This window comes from Bos mutus, chromosome 11 (assembly GCF_027580195.1).
Source record: "Bos mutus isolate GX-2022 chromosome 11, NWIPB_WYAK_1.1, whole genome shotgun sequence".
In the NCBI taxonomy this organism is placed as follows: domain Eukaryota; kingdom Metazoa; phylum Chordata; class Mammalia; order Artiodactyla; family Bovidae; genus Bos; species Bos mutus.
In genome coordinates, this window is record NC_091627.1 from 86,841,861 (window position 1) to 86,863,646 (window position 21,786).

Below are 21,786 nucleotides of genomic sequence, written 5' to 3' on the forward strand. Positions count from 1 at the left end.
TTCCTTCATGAGAGAGACTAAATCTGAAAAAGTATAACATTGCTAACCTAAAGTATTACAAATGGAACTTATTGTATAGCTAGTATTTGAAATGGCAACCCATTCCAGTATTCTTGCCTGGAGAATCCCAGGGACATGGGAGCCTGGTGGGCTGCCATCTATGGGGTTGCACAGAATAGGACATGACTAAAGCAACTTAGCAGCAGCAGCAGCAGGGGGTAGGGGTTGTCAATTACATAACTAGGGTGCTAAGCAAAAAAACAAGTTAACAGTATTTTGTTTCTTTTACTGTTCATAATCTTCATTTTTTTCCCCCTAGGACTATCAGACTTGGCTTGACCTTAGAGAATTTGAAACTCGCATTGGTGAACGTTACATTACACACGAAAGTGACGATGCCCGCTGGGAAATACATGCATACACACACAACCTTGTATACCCAAAGCACTTCATTATGGCTCCCAATCCAGACGACATGGAAGAAGATCCTTAGTTATCAGTGAGCTAACTTCAGTAAGGAAGCATGTCATGTCATGGACTGGTATTTTGCTGCGTAACTGTTGTTCTTTGTATGGTGTCATCTGAAAGGATGCAAAGATATGGAAAATATAAGGAATCAGTGACACCGATACTGTAGTTCATACTGAGTAGGTACAAGAGGGGAAACTGAGTCATAAAAACATAATGGATTCCAAGATGAAGCTTTTCATAAACCTTTACAACGTAAGCAATAACTGGTTTTTGTGTTTTTCCCTAAGCGCTCATTTTAGTACAATAGTGGCACTTAATTTATCTTCCTTTCTTGTTCTTACATCGTTTTTTTTAAAAGGAGAAAAAAGGCAAGCCAGAGTCCAGTTATTGCATAGCTTGATCAAATCATACAAGAGTTATTACACAGTTTATAACTAAACAGATTTGCATTTATGAGATAACTGAGAGGCTACCAACATGCCATTTCCTATAGGACTTTAAACATTTGTTTAACTGACCACAGAGGCACTGAGGGGTTTTTCCTAGATGCCTAGAAAGGGAGTGCTGAACTGGTTTACCCTTCTCTTTTAGGTCAGTTAAACTCCAAAATAATAGTATTGCTCTAATTTCTTTGGGGTTGAAATTCTGAATATGCTCTTAACATGGAAAGTTGTCACCTTTTGTTTGTATGTTGCAACAGCCCCTAAGATTATTTGGGACAACTGATACACAAAATCAGGAGTAGGAACTGCTGGTCTAAGTGCTGAGTTGTTACATACGTCTTCCTGTAGTTCAACTCCGCTGCTAAATAATCACATTCCCATTGATGCTGTTGTGATGTCACCATTAGATTCCAACATTTAATGGGTACAGATCTGAACTCTTAATCACACAATTTCTCTTTACATGGGACTGTATAATTTGAGGAAGAAAATTAAATACATGCCAAAAGTAGGGACAGTGCAGGGTTAGTTGATGCTACAGGAAAGAATAACAAACAATATTCTTTTTTTCTTCCCTTAGCTTATTGGAAGGCTTTACAGATATCTGGAATGTTTTTAAATCAATTATTTTCAGCAGTTTAGGGGAGTGGGTGGGGTAGAGCATGAAACAGTTTATAAAGAGTAGGGCTGTATTATCAGCTGAGCAAATGAAAGAATGAAGTATTTTTAAAAACACTGCAGCTCCAGCAGCCAGCTAAAGACAGTTTTTGTACCCTAACATCATATTTAAGAGGTTAGATTTTTTCATAGCTTTTAAAAGTTATTAATAGTTTCCCCCAAAAAAGTTAAAGATCTAGGACTATCCACTTATAAAAAATCTAGGGGCTTTGTGTTTCTTGATTCCTAAATAATCACTGTGAATGTTTTTTTTCCCCCTCCAAAAAGAACAAAAGATGTGAAGCCCAAAAATCTGGCTCCACTCTTAAGCTGTGTTGACCTCGGCAGGTGACAACCTGGCTGAGCTTTGAGCTCCTCAATCTATAAAATAAAGATTATAATTCCTGCCTCTGTCTTCCTTAATGTTGTTGTGAAGATCAGATATTTATAAGCTAAAAGTTATAAAAGTGTTAACTGTCATTTCCCATGGAATCTGAGATAGCAAAAGAATGTTCTTGTGAACAGAATGAGAGGGCCTTCAGAGATCCCTGAAGCTGCTCCCTTGTGTAGGGCTAAAAATACCCTTGAGAGAATGGAAGCAAACACCAGTGCTCCTCTGTTCTGAGCTCTTTACATGTTTTTCCCTCACAGGAGACATGGATAAGTCATCGAACTTTGTCTCACAGATAAGGAAAGTGAGGCACAGGAAAATTAACTAGCTGCCTAAGGTCACACAGTTAGGATGTGGGTTTGAATCCGGGCAGTGTGTCTCCAGAGTCCTTATTGCTAACCATTCTGCTATACTGCCTACCGTTAGATATTCCCAGAAGACATTCCACAGTGTCTCTCACTATTTCATTCTCATACAGGAATTTAAAAAACTAAAAGCAAATTAATTATGTAAAACCTTTGGGAAATGTATTTTCCCTGTGATAGGGGGTAACTTCCCCTAATTTCTCTAAGTCTGTTTATACAATCAGTGTGCTCAAATGAAGTAATTTCTGAGTCACTAGGCACCCTATTGTGGTTTTACTGTGTAAGATGAAAATTAACTGGAATGCTGTTTTCTATACTTATATAATAAAACTTTACAAGCCATAAAATTAATTGCACTCTTTGTTTTTGTTATTGAGAAGTTTTCTTAGAAAAAAATGTAAAGGCACTGTCAGATAATTTGGAATTGAGTAATTTTCTCCAGTTACTGTATAACCTGCATAACCTTTTTTGTCTTGAAGTCATCATGTTTGTATAAGAAATAACTCTTAGAAACATTTGATAATGTATACAAAGTCTATAATGACATTGTTTAGTACATTTTTAATTATATCCCACTTTTTGTAAATATCCTTGAAGTTTGATAATAAAATGTATTTCCATATCACTGTACTTTTCCATGTGGAAACCTGAGCTAGTAGAGGTATCCAGAGAAAATTGTATTTGGTTGTGTTATTTTCCCAGGCTTTGGTAAGAGAACTGTTTTGGAAATAGTATTTGTAAATGAAACTAATGCTATATTTAAGAACACAGATTTTTTTTATCTGACTAAAATAAAAAACAACTCATTATTACAATTTTATACAAAATTTGAGGTTATTACCTCAAGGTCTCATTTCTTAAAAGTTTGGAATAATTAAAAGTTTTTCAGAAACTACCATTAAATATTCAACTATTGCAACTGCCAAAAGACTTAAGTAAGTTAATTTATGTTTTTCTAGGTTTTAAGAAGCACTGGCTAACTCTTTCCCCTTAATCATGAAAACTATTAAATAATTGGGAAGGGCCAACTATGGACATTTTCATTGAACACTCTGCCAGTGAACTTCCAATATAGTTAAGCTATAAATTGAAGATATACAGCTAACATTCTTTTAATCTCTCAAATTTGTGTGGCTATTACTATAATTCTTCAGAAAGTCCATGTCTGGTATTATTAAAAAGTTCTGTGAACCAAAAGAATGGGAACTTACAGAAATAAATCTTGACAGTTATCTGGAAATGAGAGAATTAACTAATTTTAGAAAATTATTCCTCCTAAGTCTGCATTTACTCTCATTCATGTTTTAAGTACATGTCAGGTTGATTGGTTTTACTGTGACTTTAAAATTTTTTTAATCAAATTTTGGTTTTAATTATAAAATTCACAGAAGCATATTGTAAAAAATTCAAATACCAAAAAGGAGGACAAATTAAAAAAGACTTCTCACCCCTCAAACCAGACTGGCAAATTTCATAGTGATTACTGGGAGTTCATAGCAAATATAAGGCCTACCTCAAGAAAAAAAAGTTTCAAGTAAACAACCTAATCTACCATCTAAAGGAATTAGAAAAAGAACAAAGCCCAAACTTAGCATATGGAAGGAAGTAAGAGAGGAAATATAAAGTCCAGACAACAATAGAAAACATCAGTGAACCAAGCACTTGTTTTTTGAAAAGATAAAATTGATATGTCTTTAGCCAGGCTCACTGAGAAGAGAGGACCCAAACAGAATAAATGAAAGAGAAATAATACTAGAGATACCAAAAAAATAGAATACCATGAATAGTTACATGCCAACAAATCAACCTAGAAGAAATGCACAAATTTTTAGAAACTTACCCCACCAAGACTGAATCAAGACAACCTGAACAGACCAATCACTGGTGGTGAAATTGACTTTGTAATTAATAAAAAAACCAGCAAACCAAAACTCCAGGCTTCACAAAGGAATTCTAAACATATAAAGAAAAGCTAATACCTATTCTCAAACTATTCCAGTAACTGAGAATGGAACACTCCCAGATTGATTCTACAAGGCCACGATTTCCCTTGTAGCAAAACCAGATAAAGACTACAAAAGAAAATTACAGGCCAGTATCTCTGATGAATAAAGACACAAAAATCCGCATAAAGTAGCAAGCTGAACTCAACAATATACCATGATCAAGTGGGATATATTCCAGGGACACATTATCTGCAGATCATTCAGTGTGATCAACGTTAATAAAAGGATTAAAATCACACAGTCATTTCAACAGACAGAAAAAAGTAACAATACTCAACAGTCATTCATGATAAAACTCAACAAAGCTGATACAGAAGGAACTTATCTCAGTATAATAAAGGCCATTTAACATCATACTCGGATTTCCCTGGTGGCACAGACAGTAAAGAATTTGCCTGCAACGCAGGAGACCTGGGTTCGATTCCCTGGGTTGGGAAGATTCCCTGGAGAAGGGAACAGGCAAACCCACTCCAGTACTCCTGCCTGGAGAATTCCATGGACAGAGAAACCTGGAGGAATACAGTCCATGGGATCACAATGTCAGACACAACTGAACAACTCATTTTTCTTTCACTTTCGGACTTCTCTGGTGGTACAGTGGATAAGAATCTGCCTACCGATGCAGGGGACGGGTTCGATCCTGGTCCAGAAGATTTTCACACGCCACGGAGCAACTAGTTCTATTTAATCAGCCCCCTGTGAATGGCCAGTTGTTTCCAGTTGTTATTAAACCAATCAGTATTCATGTTTACACTTTATAACAACCAGCTTTATTAATTAGAGGATACTCAATAATTTGTTTCATTAAATTGAGAACAAACATTTGTACCAAGAATCAAATACAACCTTAAAAGATCAACTTCCAGTGGTACTGTATGGTTTATTTTTATTGGCTATGAAGAGATAAAATATTTTAATACTTATTTTACCTGTGATATATAAATATGTTCCCTTTATTCTGGTTTCTTAGGCCAACTTGGGGGTGAAAAGTCCAAACTGAAATATCACTGCCAAGCAAGTTCACCAAACCCAGCTACAGGTGATGGAGAGGGTTTTGACTGACGTGCATTCGTCTGATGATTTCTACCATGAAGTCTCTGATGAGGTACCAAGGCAAGAAAGTTGAATCTTTCTCCCATCTTCATAGGATTCATTAACATATTATACCCCTGAAGTAACTGCTGCCTCAATGATGGGTCATCTGTTTTATCTAAAAGAATCTGAAAAGAAAAAATGTCTTAGTAAAAATAACCAGAAGAAACAATTCCTAGGTATATGTAGTAATACAATGACTATTAACTATTCAATAAAACTGCTTAAAAATGTGATTTTGAGCCTCTACCTCAGAATCATGGCCTGTTTATTAAAGACATAGGTTGCTGTGACTCAAACCTACAGATTTGTATGTTTAACAAACATTCCCAGGTGGTTTGATCTACGCTGAAGTGTTAAGCTGTCTTTAAGACAGTTCTAAAATTCATACCCATACAGGCAGTTAAGTTTTCTTAACAAACATTAACACTATTTGGAAGTCTTACAGAGATGCGTGAAACTTACAATCTGCTCTACCCTCAAGTGGTCTGGTTACACTGAACCCCACACTGCTGAAAAGACCACAACACCATGGATTGGACTATAAGAGCACCGAGACCACGTGAACTCACTACTTACAGTACTTATTGAAATACTATGAAATTAAACTAGTTAGTAATAGTGAAATAAGATAAATCATTACCTTCAGCCGGACGTCAATGCCCATATTTCTTAAAAAAGTTTGCTGTTCTATTGGACCCAGGGAAGCTACTTTCCCCTGGGACATTCTACGCAAGTAACTGAAGTCCACGTCAGCTGTTAGGTCTGCTGTTCCCGGGGCAGTTAGGACATCATGAAGCCTGTGGCCACAAAACCCCTTGAACATAATTTTTAAATGATGAGTTTTTGTACTTTTACGGTTATCATTATCAAGATTAAAGAAATGCTATCATGTAGTCCACTTTACATAACTGTTAAAAAGGAATATATGGCCTACGTCAGGGGTTTACAGACTCTTACAACATAGCACCCTTTCTTCAAACGAGATACTATGCGGAAAACCCACTATGAAGTACTGTGTTGTAGTGCCTGGACATGCTGCCTTTGACATCTGTTGAAAATTTTCATTAACGCCCATGGTGATAGAGAATTCTCCAGATGAACTCAGGTTAACAGAACTGAGACGGTGTTTTACAAAGTGTATCCATCAGCTATATGCATCGTAATCACCTGAGAACACGTTACTGGACTCTTCCCAGACCTAGCAAATCAGAATCCTGGAGGTAAATCTAGAGAACAGTGTTTTAAAAAAAACTCTCCAGGTTTTTCTTTAAAAAAAATAATAATAAAGTTAAACTTTTTTTTTTTTTTTTTTTGAAGGGAGGAGAAATTTTTAAGAACTTTTAAGAAAATTCCCACTTGAATTATTCAGATGTTTACTAGAATCTATGCAAACCTAGGTTCTGCAACTTAAGGAATAATGTAGACAATCAAAGGAAAGGTAGACAGTAAAATACCGGGTTAAGGGTGATTATAACAACATAGATTAATTATAAAATATGTCATGCAGCAAGGACAGACACTGTAGAAACCAAAATGAGATACATATCTTCAACGAACTTCAGCCCTAACATATGACAACTACGTCAACTGTACCAGTTAAGTTCTGATAAATCATGTGACTGGATTATACATACTCTGAAGGTGTCTGTCTTAGTCCCGTCATGACCATAATCCGCGATCAGAGCAGCACCTCCAGTTAGTGAAATGCGTTGAGAAAGTTCCTGAATAACAACACCAGCCTCAGGACACACTTCCACATGATCCCTTGTTTCATCATTCTAGTAAGGGAATAGTTGAATCAAAATACATCATTCAAAAAACTTGTTTCCTTAGGGTTTTCCTACAATGAGCATTTCTCAGTTATAACAAAAACAAATTCCTTCTCAATATGAATATGTTGTCTACACTCAACTTTTCACATGACACCCTTTTTATTATATAGAACTCCTTGGTTCTCTGATGCCATCCACTCAGTTTACAAACACATTTTATTTTGATGCCTTTTATAAAAAGCCATAAGTCCTCCGAACCCTCCAGATGGCTAAGTACATTATCATTTTATTTACAGTGATTTTACTTCTATATCATAATTCATATAAATATATTCCACTGGGCTGAAACCATGGGAAAGGGATTTTTGCCTGCCTGGAACAGTGTCTGGCACATAAAAGACACTAAAAACTTGTTCTGGAAGAACAAATGAAATAAATCCAATATAACAAAACAGAGCCTATTAAGTGTATCTGCTTTCTTTGGGGGCAAAAGGTACCCCACTGATATACCCTAAACATTGTAAGTTAATACCAGCTTATAAACCAGTGTCAATGTACCTGAAGCCCTTATTTCCCAAGATGTTCAACTGTTAAGGGTCTTCAAGAAGTACATATTGGCTTAGAAAGTATATGAACAATAAATAATAATACTTGCCAACTGGATTAGTATATATTAAATTTGACTAATTCCTGTTACTGAACCAAATTTTTTCTTCATTATGCAACTATACATTAACTTTTGCTCCCTCTTAACACCTATTAGAAAAGACCCTGAGGTGGCAGAGGATGAGATGGTTAGATGGCATCACCAACTCAATGGACATAAATCTGAGCAAACTCTGGGAGATGGAGAAGGACAGGGAAGCCTGGCGTGCTGCAGTTCGTGGGGTCACAAATAGTCAGACATGACTTAGTGACTAAACAACAGAAAGTCTCTGCCTATAATAGCACAGGTCTAAGAGGTATAGAGTCAGGCAGACTCAGCCTGTGAGTCTGAGCTCATCCACTGCTTACTAGAGACAAGTTACTTCACCTTTCACAGTCTAGTTCCTCAGTACATATTCTAGCCTTACTGTGAGGATTAAATGAAATAATAAACCACTAAGCCCCCAGTGTATGTTGGTCACTCAGTCGTGTCGGACTCTTTGCGACCCCATGGACTGTAGCCCACAAGGCTCCTCTGTCCCTGGAATTCTCCAGGCAAGAACACTGGAGTGGGTTGCCATTCACTTCTGCAGGGGATCTTTCCCACCCAGGGATCAAACCCAGGTCTCCTGCACTGCAGGTAAATTGTTTACCAACTGAGCCGCCAGGGAATCCTAACTTAGTTGGCTTTACCAAGTAAGCCCCCCATGCTATTTGATAAATTCCGTGGTGTGACTACATAAATCACAGGGCCAGTTTCAAGCATAAGCTGACAGGCCTCAGCGTTCTGTGCTGGCATTCTTTACATCCTACACTGCTTGCTCTTCAGGACAACAGATTTCCATTCCCATTTGCTCCGTCCAAATGAGAGAGAGAAGTCATCACCCCATCTCTCCGAAGTGTACACTGTTCAAGTGAAGAACTAACAACAATCAACTCTCAGAGGGTCAGCTTCTGGAAGCTTTATGAATTTGATTCTCACTCAGGTAAAATTAGGTAGCCACAATATGAAAACACAGAAATGTTCACAAACACTTAGGCTGATATTTTAAATCTATGCTTTGCAAAGAAAACTTAATTCACAGGTTTATGTTTAAAAGCTTGTAAAATCAATAACTTCTGAGGCAGAAATCCTTAGTTATGGTCTAGAAAGTAATCCTTTTTTTCTCAGCTCAAAAAAGAGGAGGTGGGTGGGATAAAACAGGCAATCTAAAGCCCAAACATGCCTGGGAAGTAAAGGATTTTTGAATCATTAAACCCAAACCTAAGATCTGTAGCCTCTTGAGATTATGCAGCAGTACATCCACCATTTGGCAGACTAAAATCAGACTAGAATCATGTGCCATACTGTTGAAGCATGCCTTTTTTCTCTTTCACCCAAATTTAGATTTGAGAAAAAATGCATGCTCCAACAGTAGCCCAAAGAGAGTGATAATAAAACTGACCTAAGGGTAGTTTTGAGAATTGAATGAGAAACTAGAGTAATACAAGGTATTTAACAAATATTGTTATTGCTACTTTACTATACACTGTACAACACTGTTTTCACAGACACATAACTTCCTGTCAAGTAAACAATATTGTCACCATTTGATGGAGAACTGCAGGAGACAGACAGACCCGGAACTTGCTGAGTAAGCACTTAAATTCTTATTACATGAAGTTCACACAGCCAAGGAATGACTTGAACCCATTCTGACAGATCCTATGGATTTCCACTATCAATAAAAAGCTCTTAAATGTTACAAGGAACTCTAAAATAGGAACTCAGAAAATAAGACCGAAGATTGGGTTGGCAATAAACTTACGAAAAAAAAAAAACTTATTCCTACTTGTATGAACGCTTCTGCTGGGGTGGCACACGGCGCCAAAACAAATCTCAGTTTATCAGAAACCTGTGGGTCAATATCAACAAGTACTTCTCGCCATCCGTGTGGGGTTTTCTAAACACAAATAACAAAGAAATTTCTGCAAGCCTGTTCTCAAAACTGCTTTTATCAAAATAGCAAATCTTCTCTTCTTATCATATATAAGCTAGATAAATAACATTTACAGAACACTTTACCACTTGAAATTATTTAAAGGCATTACTTCATTTCCTTTGAATAATATGAGTAGACTGACAGATGCAAACTATTAATGTTGCTTAGATAAGAAATGGAGGAGAAAGTAAGCAACATGGTAAGTGCCCCCAAAACAGAAAACAGACTTAGAAGGACTAATCAGAAGCTTCAACAACAAATTGCTACATAATAATATTAACATATACTCTTAGCCCTAGAAGTTACCAGTACACATGCACTGCTACCAAATTTTAAATTTCCTCACATAAAGAATGAAGAAAAATTTTAATTCTTAGAATTTAAAAATATTTCCTAAAAAAGTTATCCTTCATTGTACTATAATCATTTACCATCTCATATTCCCATACATCTTTATCCCAGAAGAATTAAGAATTCTTAATAATTATCCTAAGAGAATTAAGAATCCTTAATATTTCACTTTTGCGTTTCAATTATTTTCAATTATTTATATTCATCAAACTTCCAAATATAGCTAGCTTCAAACAGTAAAAATTAAACACCATAAATGTTTATTCTTACAACAAAAGGCCCTTTGTTATTCAATTATAAATGTGACTTCTTTCCCATCAGTACCTGAAACTTATGCACAGGAAGAACATCGAAAAATTCATGTGCGAGATAAAAGCTGTACTCTATTTAAAAACAGAAGAGAGAAATTAACACTTCAGCATTTTCAAGGCAATAAATTGGTTCTTTTGGACATTAGCAAAAAGAGAATGCATAGTTCTTCATATGGGGAGTTGTGGTGCTTGCGTAATTACCACTTTCACAGAATCATCCACCTCTTCACAGGAAACCTACGGTGCAGAACTTACACAGGAGGAACTATCACTATTCTCATTTTCCACACAGAGGATCCCAATCATCAGTTTAATCTTTAATGCATCACTAAGAATGAAATGAATCAGAACTCAAATCTGTTAGCAAGAAGAGGATTTGAATTTCCTAAAATCAAATGAGATGGTGAAGGCCAGGAACGGCTGTGGCACCTTGGCCAGGGTCAGGCGATACCACTTTAGGTTTGACCTGGGGCTCGTCAATATAACATTCTTGAGGAATACTAGGATTTCTCCACCACCCTTTACAAGTAAGGATAATCCAAAGACGACAATATTAAACTCATCTAAGGGACTTCCTGGTGGTCCAGTGGCTAAGACTCCATGCTCCCAATGCAGGGTACCTGGGTCAATTCCTGTTTAGGGAACTAGATCCCATATGCTGTAACTATTAATAACAGATTCTACATGCCGCAACAAAGATGGAAGTTCCCATGAGCCGCAACTAAGACCCAGTGTGGCCAAATAAATAATTTTTAACTAAAAAAGTAAACTCATCTCCTAACATTGCTTCCTTCAGCCCGACTGCCTTGGGCTGCTTCATCATCAGTACTATCTTAGGGGGTCGGGAAAAACTGAAGTATACAACAGAGATCCCTATTTTGGTTTTGTCTGGTTTTTCCAACACTGCATGAAATTCACTGCTTCTCAATGTTAGGTGATTTTATTTTCTAACACAATGCTCTTCTCCAGAAAAAAAATGTTTGTTAATCTCTATAAGTAAGGGAATTGGCAGCACTAACTCAGTCTATTATATTGCAAAACAAGGTTGTGCTCACATATCACTGTGAGGGGCTGTGATCAAAATTCTTTCATTAATCAAAGTAAAATAATTACCTTTTGGAACATCTTGAAGATCTCGGTACCAGGAAACTGGAATTCCAGATTTAGTGACACCTTTCATATATACTGGGGATTCAGCATTTCGCTCTAATGGGACCTTCTCTTCAGTCAACGTTAATGCTTGAATCTCACTTAATTTCTGGCTCACCTCTACCAGATGTAGTGAAATGTCACAGTTTTTCAGCAAAGACCCAAGCTGACTAAATACCTAAATATAAAAAGAAGAAATTGGCAAAATACAGACTGTTGAATAGATTTTAGGTTTTTCTAGCCATTTATTTCAATAATTTGTCAGTATCAGAGTAGAAGTAATAGCTGGTTTCAGAGAAATTTCTTCTTCACACAGGTCACTCTCCAGCAGTCTGTAAGAACCAAAACTTATTGGAGTTATTAAACATAGTCTATATGAGAAATGAACAGTCTACAGTACCATTTGCTTTCCTACTGATAAAAATTAGAATTATGACTAACAAATGAAAATAAAAGCTTTAGCATCCAATAAAAACAATTATCCAGATTAGGGAGTCTAAAAAAGACCAAGGAAATAAAATTTATATGGCCTTGATTTTAACTTTGAAAAAATGGAGATTTATTACTTGTAAGACCTGGAAATTGAATATGTGACACCTGGTGCCACATAGCATGTTCATGGACAGAGAGCTAGGCTTGATTTTAAAAAGCTTCCCTGTCTATAAAACAGTCTCACCGAGATGATCAGAATGTATCCACAAGAAATCGGATTTGAACAGCACTAATAACCTCACATTATTAGTGAAGCAACCCCACGTCCAAGGAGTACCAGCTGCGTGGGTGCAGGAGGGCGGAGAGGAGCTATTCCATGTTCAAGGTCAGGAGGGGCAACCGTGAGGAGATACCCCTTGTCCAAGGTAAGGAGCAGTGGCTGTGCTTTGCTGCAGCAGCCGTGAAGAGATATCCCACGTCCAAGGTAAGAGAAACCCAAGTAAGATGGTAGGTGTTGTGAGAGGGCATCAGAGGGCAGACACACTGAAACCACAATCACAGAAAACTAGTCAATCTGATCACATGGACCACAGCCTTGTCTAACTCAATGAAACTAAGCCATGCCATGTGGGGCCACACAAGACATACGGGTCATGGTGGAGAGGTCTGACAGAATGTGGTCCACTGGAAAAGGGAATAGCAAACCACTTCAGTATTCTAGCCTTGAGAACCCCATAAACAGTATGAAAAGCCAAAAAGTTAGGACACTGAAAGATGAACTCCCCAGGTCGGTAGTGCCTGATATGCTATTGGAGATCAGTGGAGAAATAACAGAAGAAAGAATGAAGAGATGGAGCCAAAGCAAAAATAACACTCAGTTGTGGATGTGACTGGTGATAGAAGCAAGGTCCGATGCTGTAAAGAGCAATATTGCATAGGAACCTGGAATGTCAGGTCCATGAATCAAGGCAAATTGGAAGTGGTCAAACAGGAGATGGCAAGAGTGAACGTCAACATTCTAGGAATCAGCAAACTAAAATGGACTGGAATGGGTGAATTTAACTCAGATGACCATTATATCTACTACTGTGGGCAGGAATCCCTTAGAAGAAATGGAGTAGCCATCACGGTCAACAAGAGTCCGAAATGCAGTACTTAGATGCAATCTCAAAAAAGACAGAATAATCTTTGTTCATTTCCAAGGCAAACCATTCAATATCACGGTAATCCAAGCCTATGCCCCAACCAGTAACGCTGAAGAAGCTGAAGTTGAACGGTTCTATGAAGACCTACAAGACCTTCTAGAACTAACACCCCAAAAAAATGTCCTTTTCATTATAGGGGACTGGAATGCAAAGTAGGAAGTCAAGGAACACCTGGAATAACAGGCAAATTTGGCCTTGGAATACGGAATGAAGCAGGGCAAAGGCTAATAGATTTTGCCAAGAGAACGCACTGGTCATAGCAAACACCCTCTTCCAAAAACACAAGAGAAGACTCTACACATGGACATCACCAGATGGCCAACACTGAAATCAGATTGATTATATTCTTTGCAGCCAAAGATGGAGAAGCTCTATACAGTTAGCAAAAACAAGACCAGGAGCTGACTGTGGCTCAGACCATGAACTCCTTATTGCCAAATTCAGACTTAAATTGAAGAAAGTAGGGAAAACCACTAGACCATTCAGGTATGACCTAAATCAAATCCCTTATGATTATACAGTGGAAGTGAGAAATAGATTTAAGGGACTGAATCTGATAGACTTAGTGCCTGATGAACTATGGACAGAGGTTCATGACACTGTACAGGACACAGGGATCAAGACCATCCCATGGAAAAGAAATGCAAAAAAGCAAAATAGCTGTCTGGGGAGGCCTTACAAATAGCTGTGAAAAGAAAAGAAGTGAAAAGCAAAGGAAAAAAGGAAAGATATAAGCATCTGAATGCAGAGTTCCAAACAGCAAGAAGAGATAAGAAAGCCTTCCTCAGAGATCAATGCAAAGAAACAGAGGAAAACAACAGAATGACTAGAGATCTCTTCAAGAACATTAGAGATATCAAGGGACTGTTTCACGCAAAGATGGGCTCGATAAAGGACAAAAATGGTATGGACCTAACAGAAGCAGAAGATATTAAGAAGAGGTGGCAAGAACACACAGAAGAACTGTACAAAAAGATCTTCACGACCAAGATAATCATGATGGTGTGATCACTCACCTAGACCAGACAACTTGGAATGTGAAGTCAAGTGGGCCTTAGAAAGCATCACTACAAACAAAGCTAGTGGAGGTGATGGAATTCCAGTTGAGCTATTTCAAATCCTGGAAGATGATGCTGTGAAAGTGCTGCACTCAATACACCAGCAAATTTGGAAAACTCAGCAGTGGCCACAGGACTGGAAAAGGTCAGTTTTCATTCCAATCCCAAAGAAAGGCAATGCCAAAGAATGCTCAAACTACCACACAATTGCACTCATCTCACACGCTAGTAAAGTAATGCTCAAAATTCTCCAAGCCAGGCTTCAGCAATACGTGAACCATGAACTTCCAGATGTTCACACTGGTTTTAGAAAAGGCAGAGGAACCAGAGATCAAATTGCCAACATCCTCTGGATCATGGAAAAAGCAAGAGAGTTCCAGAAAAACATCTATTTCTGCTTTATTGACTATGCCAAAGCCTTTGACTGTGTGGATCACAATAAACTGTGGAAAATTCTGAAAGAGATGGGAATACCAGACCACCTGACCTGCCTCTTGAGAAACCTATATGCAGGTCAGGAAGCAACAGTTAGAACTGGACATGGAACAACAGACTGGTTCCAAATAGGAAAAGGAGTACATCAAGGCTGTATATTGTCACCCTGCTTATTTAACTTACATGCAGAGTACACCATGAGAAACGCTGGACTGGAAGAAGCACAAACTGGAATCAAGACTGCCAGGAGAAATATCAATAACCTCAGATATGCAGATGACACCACCCTTATGGCAGAAAGTGAAGAGGAACTCAAAAGCCTCTTGATGAAAGTGAAAGTGGAGAGTGAAAAAGTTGGCTCAAAGCTCAACATTCAGAAAACAAAGATCATGGCATCCGGTCCCATCAATTCATGGGAAATAGATGGGGAAACAGTGGAAACAGTGTCAGACTTTATTTTTCTGGGCTCCAAAATCACTACAGATGGTGACTGCAGCCATGAAATTAAAAGATGCTTACTCCTTGGAAGGAAAGTTATGACCAACCTAGATAGCATATTCAAAAGCAGAGACATTACTTTGCCAACAAAGGTCCGTCTAGTCAAGGCTATGGTTTTTCCAATGGTCCCTATGTATGGATGTGAGAGTTGGACTGTGAAGACAGCTGAGCGCCGAAGAATTGATGCTTTTGAACTGTGGTGTTGGAGAAGACTCTTGAGAGTCCCTTGGACTACAAGGAGATCCCACCAGTCCATTCTGGAGGAGATCAGCCCTGGGTATTTTTTGGAAGCAATGATGCTAAAGCTGAAACTCCAGTACTTTGGCCACCTCCTGTGACGAGTTGACTCATTGGAAAAGACTGTGATGCTGGGAGGGATTGGGGGCAGGAGGAGAAGGGGAGGACAGAGAATGAGATGGCTGGATGGCATCACCAACTCGATGGACATGAGTTTGAGTGAACTCCGGGAGTTGGTGATGGACAGGGAGGCCTGGCGTGTTGCAATTCATGGGGTCACAAAGAGTCAGACACGACTGAGCAACTGAACTGAACTGAACTGAATAACTTCACAGTTTAACTTTGAGATTCTTTCCATTTCAATTTTTCCTTAGCTACATATTCTTTGTTTTTTTTTGCCATTGTAAACATAAGGAGAAAAAAACCAAATATACTAATGTTTTATCAATACACATTAATGCAAACTATTCAATGCTAACTGTGTAAGTACATCAATTTTTTTTCACTTGAATTTAATATTCACTGGTGATATGCATCGTACTTTTGAGATCTGTATATGCAGATGCAGACTGATAAGGACAAGACGACTTTTTCAAATTCAGTTTTGAGATGAAACTACATATGGAAAACTTCTTCCTAACAGAGAAATTTGAGAGTTGAACTATAAAGAAAGCTGAGCTCTGAAGAATTGATGCTTTTGAACTGTGGTGTTGGAGAAGACTCTTGAGAGTCCCTTGGACTCCTAGGAGATCCAACCAGTCCATCCTAAAGGAGATCAGTCCTGAGTGTTTATTGGAAGGACTGATGTTGACACTGAAACTCCAATACTTTGGCCACCTAATGTGAAGAGCTGACTCATTTGAAAAGACCCTGATTTGGGAAGGATTGAGGGTGGAAGAGAAGGGGACGTCAGAGGATGACATGGTTGAATGCCATCACCGACTCAATGGACATAGGTTTGGGTAGACCCTGGGAGTTGGTGATGGACAGGGAGGCCTGGCATGCTGTAGTTCATGGGGTCACAAAGAGTCAGACACGACTGAGCAACTGAACTGAAGCGAAGAGAAATATCCTTCAGAAATCTGATCAAAAATAAAACATCTGTAATTATGCCTTTGGCTATTTTTCCTTATATTCTTTGGCTGTTTCAGAGTTCTTAGAACTTGAAATAGGGAAGCATCCTCAAGACATTTTTAAGACCTGTGGGTAGTTTGGTGCATATAGTTTGGAGCACAGTGTTTAGGGTATGGCAAATGGTTGTGAACATCTTGTATTGGTCAGAGGGTAGCTACTGAAGACGCGTAGGCAGGGCAATTGATAAAGCCAAACATTTTCTTTCCAAAAAACAAACCTCACAGTTGGATTAGAGGGAGGCAAGGATGAAGGACTTGGTATTAACACATATACTCTACCATATATATAAAACAGGTGAACAACAAGACCAGCAAGAACCATAAAACAGGTGAACAACAAGGAACTATATTTAGTATAATAACCTAGAATTGAAAATAATCTGAAAATAAATATATATAATCACTTTGCTATAACCTGAAACACTGTAAATCAACTATACTTCAATAAAAAAAAATGTCAAGAAAAATACCCGTGGGCTTAATTTTTAAGGTGCTTGAGACAAAATATTGTTTGAGAATTTTATTTTATATTCAAATGACTTTGTCAATTTAAAAAGATACAAAATTGACCCCTGAAAACGTAAGTCAGTAGGTCTTTTCCACTCCAAGCCATACAATATAATGATTCTTCTTCATCAGACAATTGTAAATTAAAAAAAAATTTCAATTCCTAATTTCAAGCAGAAATTACATAACATCAGGAAATTTTAATTTCTTGAAACTGAATGGGTGTTTTTTTTTTTTTTTTTACACAAATTGTCACGTACATGCAAAATAAACTCACAATTTATTTTGGGTCACACAATATGAGTGACTTTGATGTTAACATATAATGTCCAGTAGCTAGTCACAGGAGTTACACCAAATTATACTTATAAGCAGCATGTGAGAGTCCCCTTGCTCCTCATCCTCACCAAGTCTTTCTAATTTTGAGTAGAATGGTTTCTCACTGTGATTTTAACTTTCATTTCTCTGACTACCAATGAGTCTGAGCATCTTTTTGTATTTGTTGATCATATGGATTTCCTCTTCTATGACAGGTCTGTTTACATCTTTGGCTTGGCCCTTCTGTTGAGTTCTCTGTCACTTTCTTATGGATTTAAAGGAGTTTTTTCTGTATTCTAATGTCAGTTCCTTGTTAGTTGTATGTGTTAAAAATATCTCCTCCCACTTTGTGCTTTGTCTTGTCACTTTACGGTATCTTTGAAGAACAAAAAGGTCCTAGTTTTTTTAAAGAACAAAGAAGTTCTTAATTTTAACATAATGGAAATTATTAATCTTTTTCTTTGTGGCTTCTGCTTTTTTACATCAATTTTAAAAACTCCCTACTCAAAAGATGAATACATTCTTCCATAATGTCTTCTAAATGTCTTATACTTTTTAACTCACATTCTCTCCAAACCCCCACTTTTTAAGATTACAAACAGATAATAAGTAATGATTCATTATATTACCTTGACATTATATTTTAGCTGAGAAATATGAGAGAAGGAAGTAAGGCTGAAAGCCAAGGAAATCAACAAAGTTTTCAAACTCGGTTAAAAGTAACAAGATTCTGGACTTTCTTGGTGGTCCAGTGGTTAAGAATCCACCTCCAATGAAGGGGACACAGGTTCAACCCTGGTCTAGGAAGATTCCACATGATGTGGGGCAACTTAGCCCCTGAGCCACAGCTACTCAGCCTGTACTCCAGAGCCTGCGCCCCGCAACATACTGAAGCCCATGCACCCTGGAGCTTGTGCTCTGTAACAAGAGAAGTCACTGCAGTGAGAAGGCCTCGCACCACAACTAGAGAGTCGCCCCCATTTGCTGTAACTAGAGAAAGCCCATGCACGTTAAAAATAAATGAAACTAATTTTTAAAACAGATAACAAGATTCAGGTACATGAGACTTTGTTACTTACCCTCAAAATATCTCCCAAGAGGGTTCCCTTGCCTGGGCCTAGTTCCACCAGTTGGAAAGCTGCATTTTTTCCAGCGGCTATCCATTCACTGATGAACCATATCCCTAGGAGCTGTGAGAAGGAAAGAACTACATTTGAGCATTATAAAGCATAAAAGGATACCAGGATATAAAACTATGTAAACAGACTTTATACCAGAAAGCAAAATGTTTGCAAACAACTATACATGTTATTCAACAAGTTCATATATGTATACACACATAGGAACTTCGCAGTACAACACATACCACTTACGATGCTTAGTCACAGAAGAAAACACCTAGCTAAAAGGCAGCCTCCATTATAAAAGGTCTCATGACACATACTGAAAGGTACTAGTACTTGAAAGCGAACAGACATACGAAGTATGATTAGGCCATTTCTTCATATTCATGCAATTTCAATAATTACACGGCTTTAAGTGATAGTTAATATTTTTGAATGCCTAGATTCTTCTTCCTTTTGTGTACTATTTCCTATTTCTAAATTGATCCAAGATTATACAAGGAAATAAATGAACTAGAATTCCTGAAAAGAATTCAAAGTTTCCTCAAGGGAGACATCTACTATAAATACAGCTAAATAAGAAACAGGGGCTTTAGCACACATCTTGATCCCACTGATTCCTCAGTGTTTTTTTTAATCTTTTCTCTCTTCCTTCTTGGGTACTCCCAACTTCCTTTTACACCTCACCTGTTGTCTCTCTCCATCCTTCCACTCTCATTTTTCATCTGGTTCTCCTCTTTTCGAATGCCTCACCTTCTGTCTCTTTTCTTTCTCTTTCCTTTTGTTCTTCATATGGCTACATTTCCTTTTCTACATGAAGTATAAACCTTTTAAATGTCCTCTATATACCTCTATTATTCTCTTTCAGTATATAAACCACTAAAAAATTAAAACTTCATGAATCACAAAAAACAAAACTTATAAAACACTACTGTAGAATAATACTACTTGATTTTTTTTCTCAAATGTTTGTAATAATTAGTTTCTTCTATAGTTTACATTGAATATTACCTCCCCAAACATCTGACTTATTTCAGGTGAAGTAATGAAATCTCCTTCTTCTCCTAGCATGTCACGGTTCATGTAATAGCCCTATGTAAGAAGAAAAAAATGGAGAAAACATTAATTTTCAAATAAGCTTTTTAAAACACCCCTCCAAAATCTTATATAACGTATACAACTAGAAAAACAAGTATTTCATAAGAAAGTTCTCTCTTCTAAATAAGCAAAATAAACAGTGTCTTTACCTAGATTTTACAAAGTAACAGTCATTTTGCAGAACTGGTAGAAAAACATAACTAAGGCACTTCCACAACCCCTATTCCTACCACACTATTTGCTTCCAATCCCTATCAATCTGGGTTTTGTCTTTTTCACCCTCAGAATTAATTAAAACAATCCACAGTGATCTTGTGCAATTATTTGCTTCCTTGTTTATGGCTCATTTTCTCACCAGCACATAAGTGCGGTGCTCCACTGTCCACTGCAGTATTTCCAGAGGCTGAAACAGTGTGCACCATAGTTGGTGCCTCAACAAATGGATAAATGAAGAGCAGATCTCAACTCTAACCCAGGTAAGCGTGTTTTAAAGTTTCTCCTTACCTGAAATTTTGGTACACTGTAGCACTGTATACAGGCATTAAAGGATCCCTTCTTTTACTAAACCTCTGGACCCTGAGTCATTCCACTACATCCAAAAGCAAAAGGAAGATGAACCCTGGGATTCCACAGATCTCATAATTCAACCCAACAAAAAGTGAAACACTGAAATAAAAGAACCACAGGCTTTCACCAAGTGGCTCTGTACAGCAGAAAGGAAACGAAAGTCAGAAAGCTGTAACAATGCCTAATGCTGTAACATAAAGGTCCAGACCTCCCATTCTCAATGGAATATGCTTCCAATGCCTGCTGATGCCTTCACAACACAGCTTTCCAAGCACCAAATTCATACTTCCTGTTGCCTACTGCACATGCCACCTGAGTCCCACAAACACTACAAATTCATCCACTGAACTCAACTCTGTCCTACCTACCTCTTCCTACTCCTGTATTCTCTTCTTCCTGAAAAATAACTCCAACAACTACCATAAACCCAAGTAGGGAAGTCATCCTTCCTCATCTCATAAATCCAATTGGTTACATTGTCTCCTTAACATCTTTGGAACGTGTCCTCTCTTTAATGACACTGCCGCTGACTTCACCCAGCTCTGACCAATTGACAGATCGATTTATCTGTCCCAAGGTCTTCAATACTTTGGTCAGCTGATGCAAAGAACTGACTCATTGGAAAAGACCCTGATGCTGGGAAAGACTGAAGACAGGAGGAGAAGGGGACGACAGAGGATGAGATGGTTGGATGGCATCACCAACTCAATGGACATGGGTTTGAGCAAGCTCCAGGAGTTGATGATGGATAGGGAAACCTGGCGTGCTGCAGTCCATGAAGTCGCAAAGAGTCGGACACGACTGAGCGACTGAACTGAACTAAAGGTTTTCAAGCCTGACTTTTGCCCTGGGAGGCTCCCGCTAGGGCTGAGGGCCCTCGGGCTCCTCTGCGCACATCCTCCTGTTTCACACCTGACAGCGCTGCTCGAGTGGGCCTGGTGGCCTGGTGCCCCGACCCATACCTTGGCTGGGTTCGTCAAGACCTCCTTCATGTACTCGGCCACAGTGATGGGACCAGTAGACTTGATTTTGTATATAAGATGCCTCAGCATGGGGGTCACAGTATTGTTTTCTGCAGGCTCATTCCCAGAGCTGAAGTACTTTCCTCTCCAAAGGCAAGGAAGGACTGCAAAAAAAAAAAAAAAAAAACATTAAACGGAACTCATTAGAAATCTTAAGTGTTGACACAGCAGCCTGAGTGATTTCAAGGCGGCTTCGTCAACCTTTCACTTAGCCAAAGCCAGGAAAGCGGTCTCGGGCCACAATCGGCCCAAGACCACACAGCCATTCCATGTCTTAGGCTGGACTCCAGTCTGCAGCCCAGAGCGCCCCAGAGTCCTCTCAACTGAGGAAGGCGTCCCGGACGGTTTCCAAGGCAACAAGGCTTTGAGCACCGCAATCTCTTACCTGCGCGCATTGCGCACAGCCGCCTAACGCCGGCTGCCGCCAAGAAGTTCATGCCTAACTTCGCCTGCAGTAAAGCTCCGCCCGGAAGTGGGGATTGCGCCTGTTTCCAGTGAGGGCCACGCCCCTTAC

General features: G+C 38.4%; 2 protein-coding genes across 5 annotated transcripts in view; one reads left to right on the plus strand and one right to left on the minus strand.

The window, feature by feature from the left end:
• The window catches only part of PRKD3 (protein kinase D3), an 87,908-nt gene extending 84,766 nt beyond the window's left edge, over nucleotides 1–3,142 (plus strand). For all 4 annotated transcript variants that reach the window (XM_070379730.1, XM_070379727.1, XM_070379728.1 and 1 more), the window contains one exon: nucleotides 320–3,142. In XM_070379730.1, coding sequence (XP_070235831.1) covers nucleotides 320–493 — 174 coding nt within the window. In that variant the 3' untranslated portion in view covers nucleotides 494–3,142. The remainder of the gene's footprint in view (nucleotides 1–319) is intronic.
• NDUFAF7 (NADH:ubiquinone oxidoreductase complex assembly factor 7) lies at nucleotides 445–21,785 on the minus strand. Its single transcript, XM_070379731.1, has 11 exons — nucleotides 21,658–21,785; nucleotides 21,213–21,376; nucleotides 19,597–19,677; nucleotides 18,541–18,651; nucleotides 11,603–11,816; nucleotides 10,503–10,561; nucleotides 9,678–9,788; nucleotides 7,063–7,206; nucleotides 6,069–6,242; nucleotides 5,263–5,553; nucleotides 445–581 (listed from the first exon to the last, which is right to left on the minus strand). The coding sequence occupies exons 1-10, from the start codon at nucleotides 21,707–21,709 to the stop codon at nucleotides 5,338–5,340; spliced, it is 1,326 nt and encodes a 441-aa protein (XP_070235832.1). The 5' UTR covers nucleotides 21,710–21,785; the 3' UTR covers nucleotides 445–581; nucleotides 5,263–5,337.
• Between the last annotated feature and the right edge of the window lies 1 nt (nucleotide 21,786).

What these genes read in the sequence shown, in the direction of transcription:
- NDUFAF7 (XM_070379731.1), bottom strand. Translation starts at nt 21,709, where the DNA reads ATGAACTTCTTGGCGGCAGCCGGCGTTAGGCGGCTGTGCGCAATGCGC. An exon ending in CTAAGACAGACACCTTCAGA is followed by an intron (nt 6,243 to 7,062) that starts GTATGTATAATC and finishes ATTATGTTCAAG; the next exon opens with GGGTTTTGTGGCCACAGGCT. An exon ending in GCATTGACGTCCGGCTGAAG is followed by an intron (nt 5,554 to 6,068) that starts GTAATGATTTAT and finishes TTTTCTTTTCAG; the next exon opens with ATTCTTTTAGATAAAACAGA.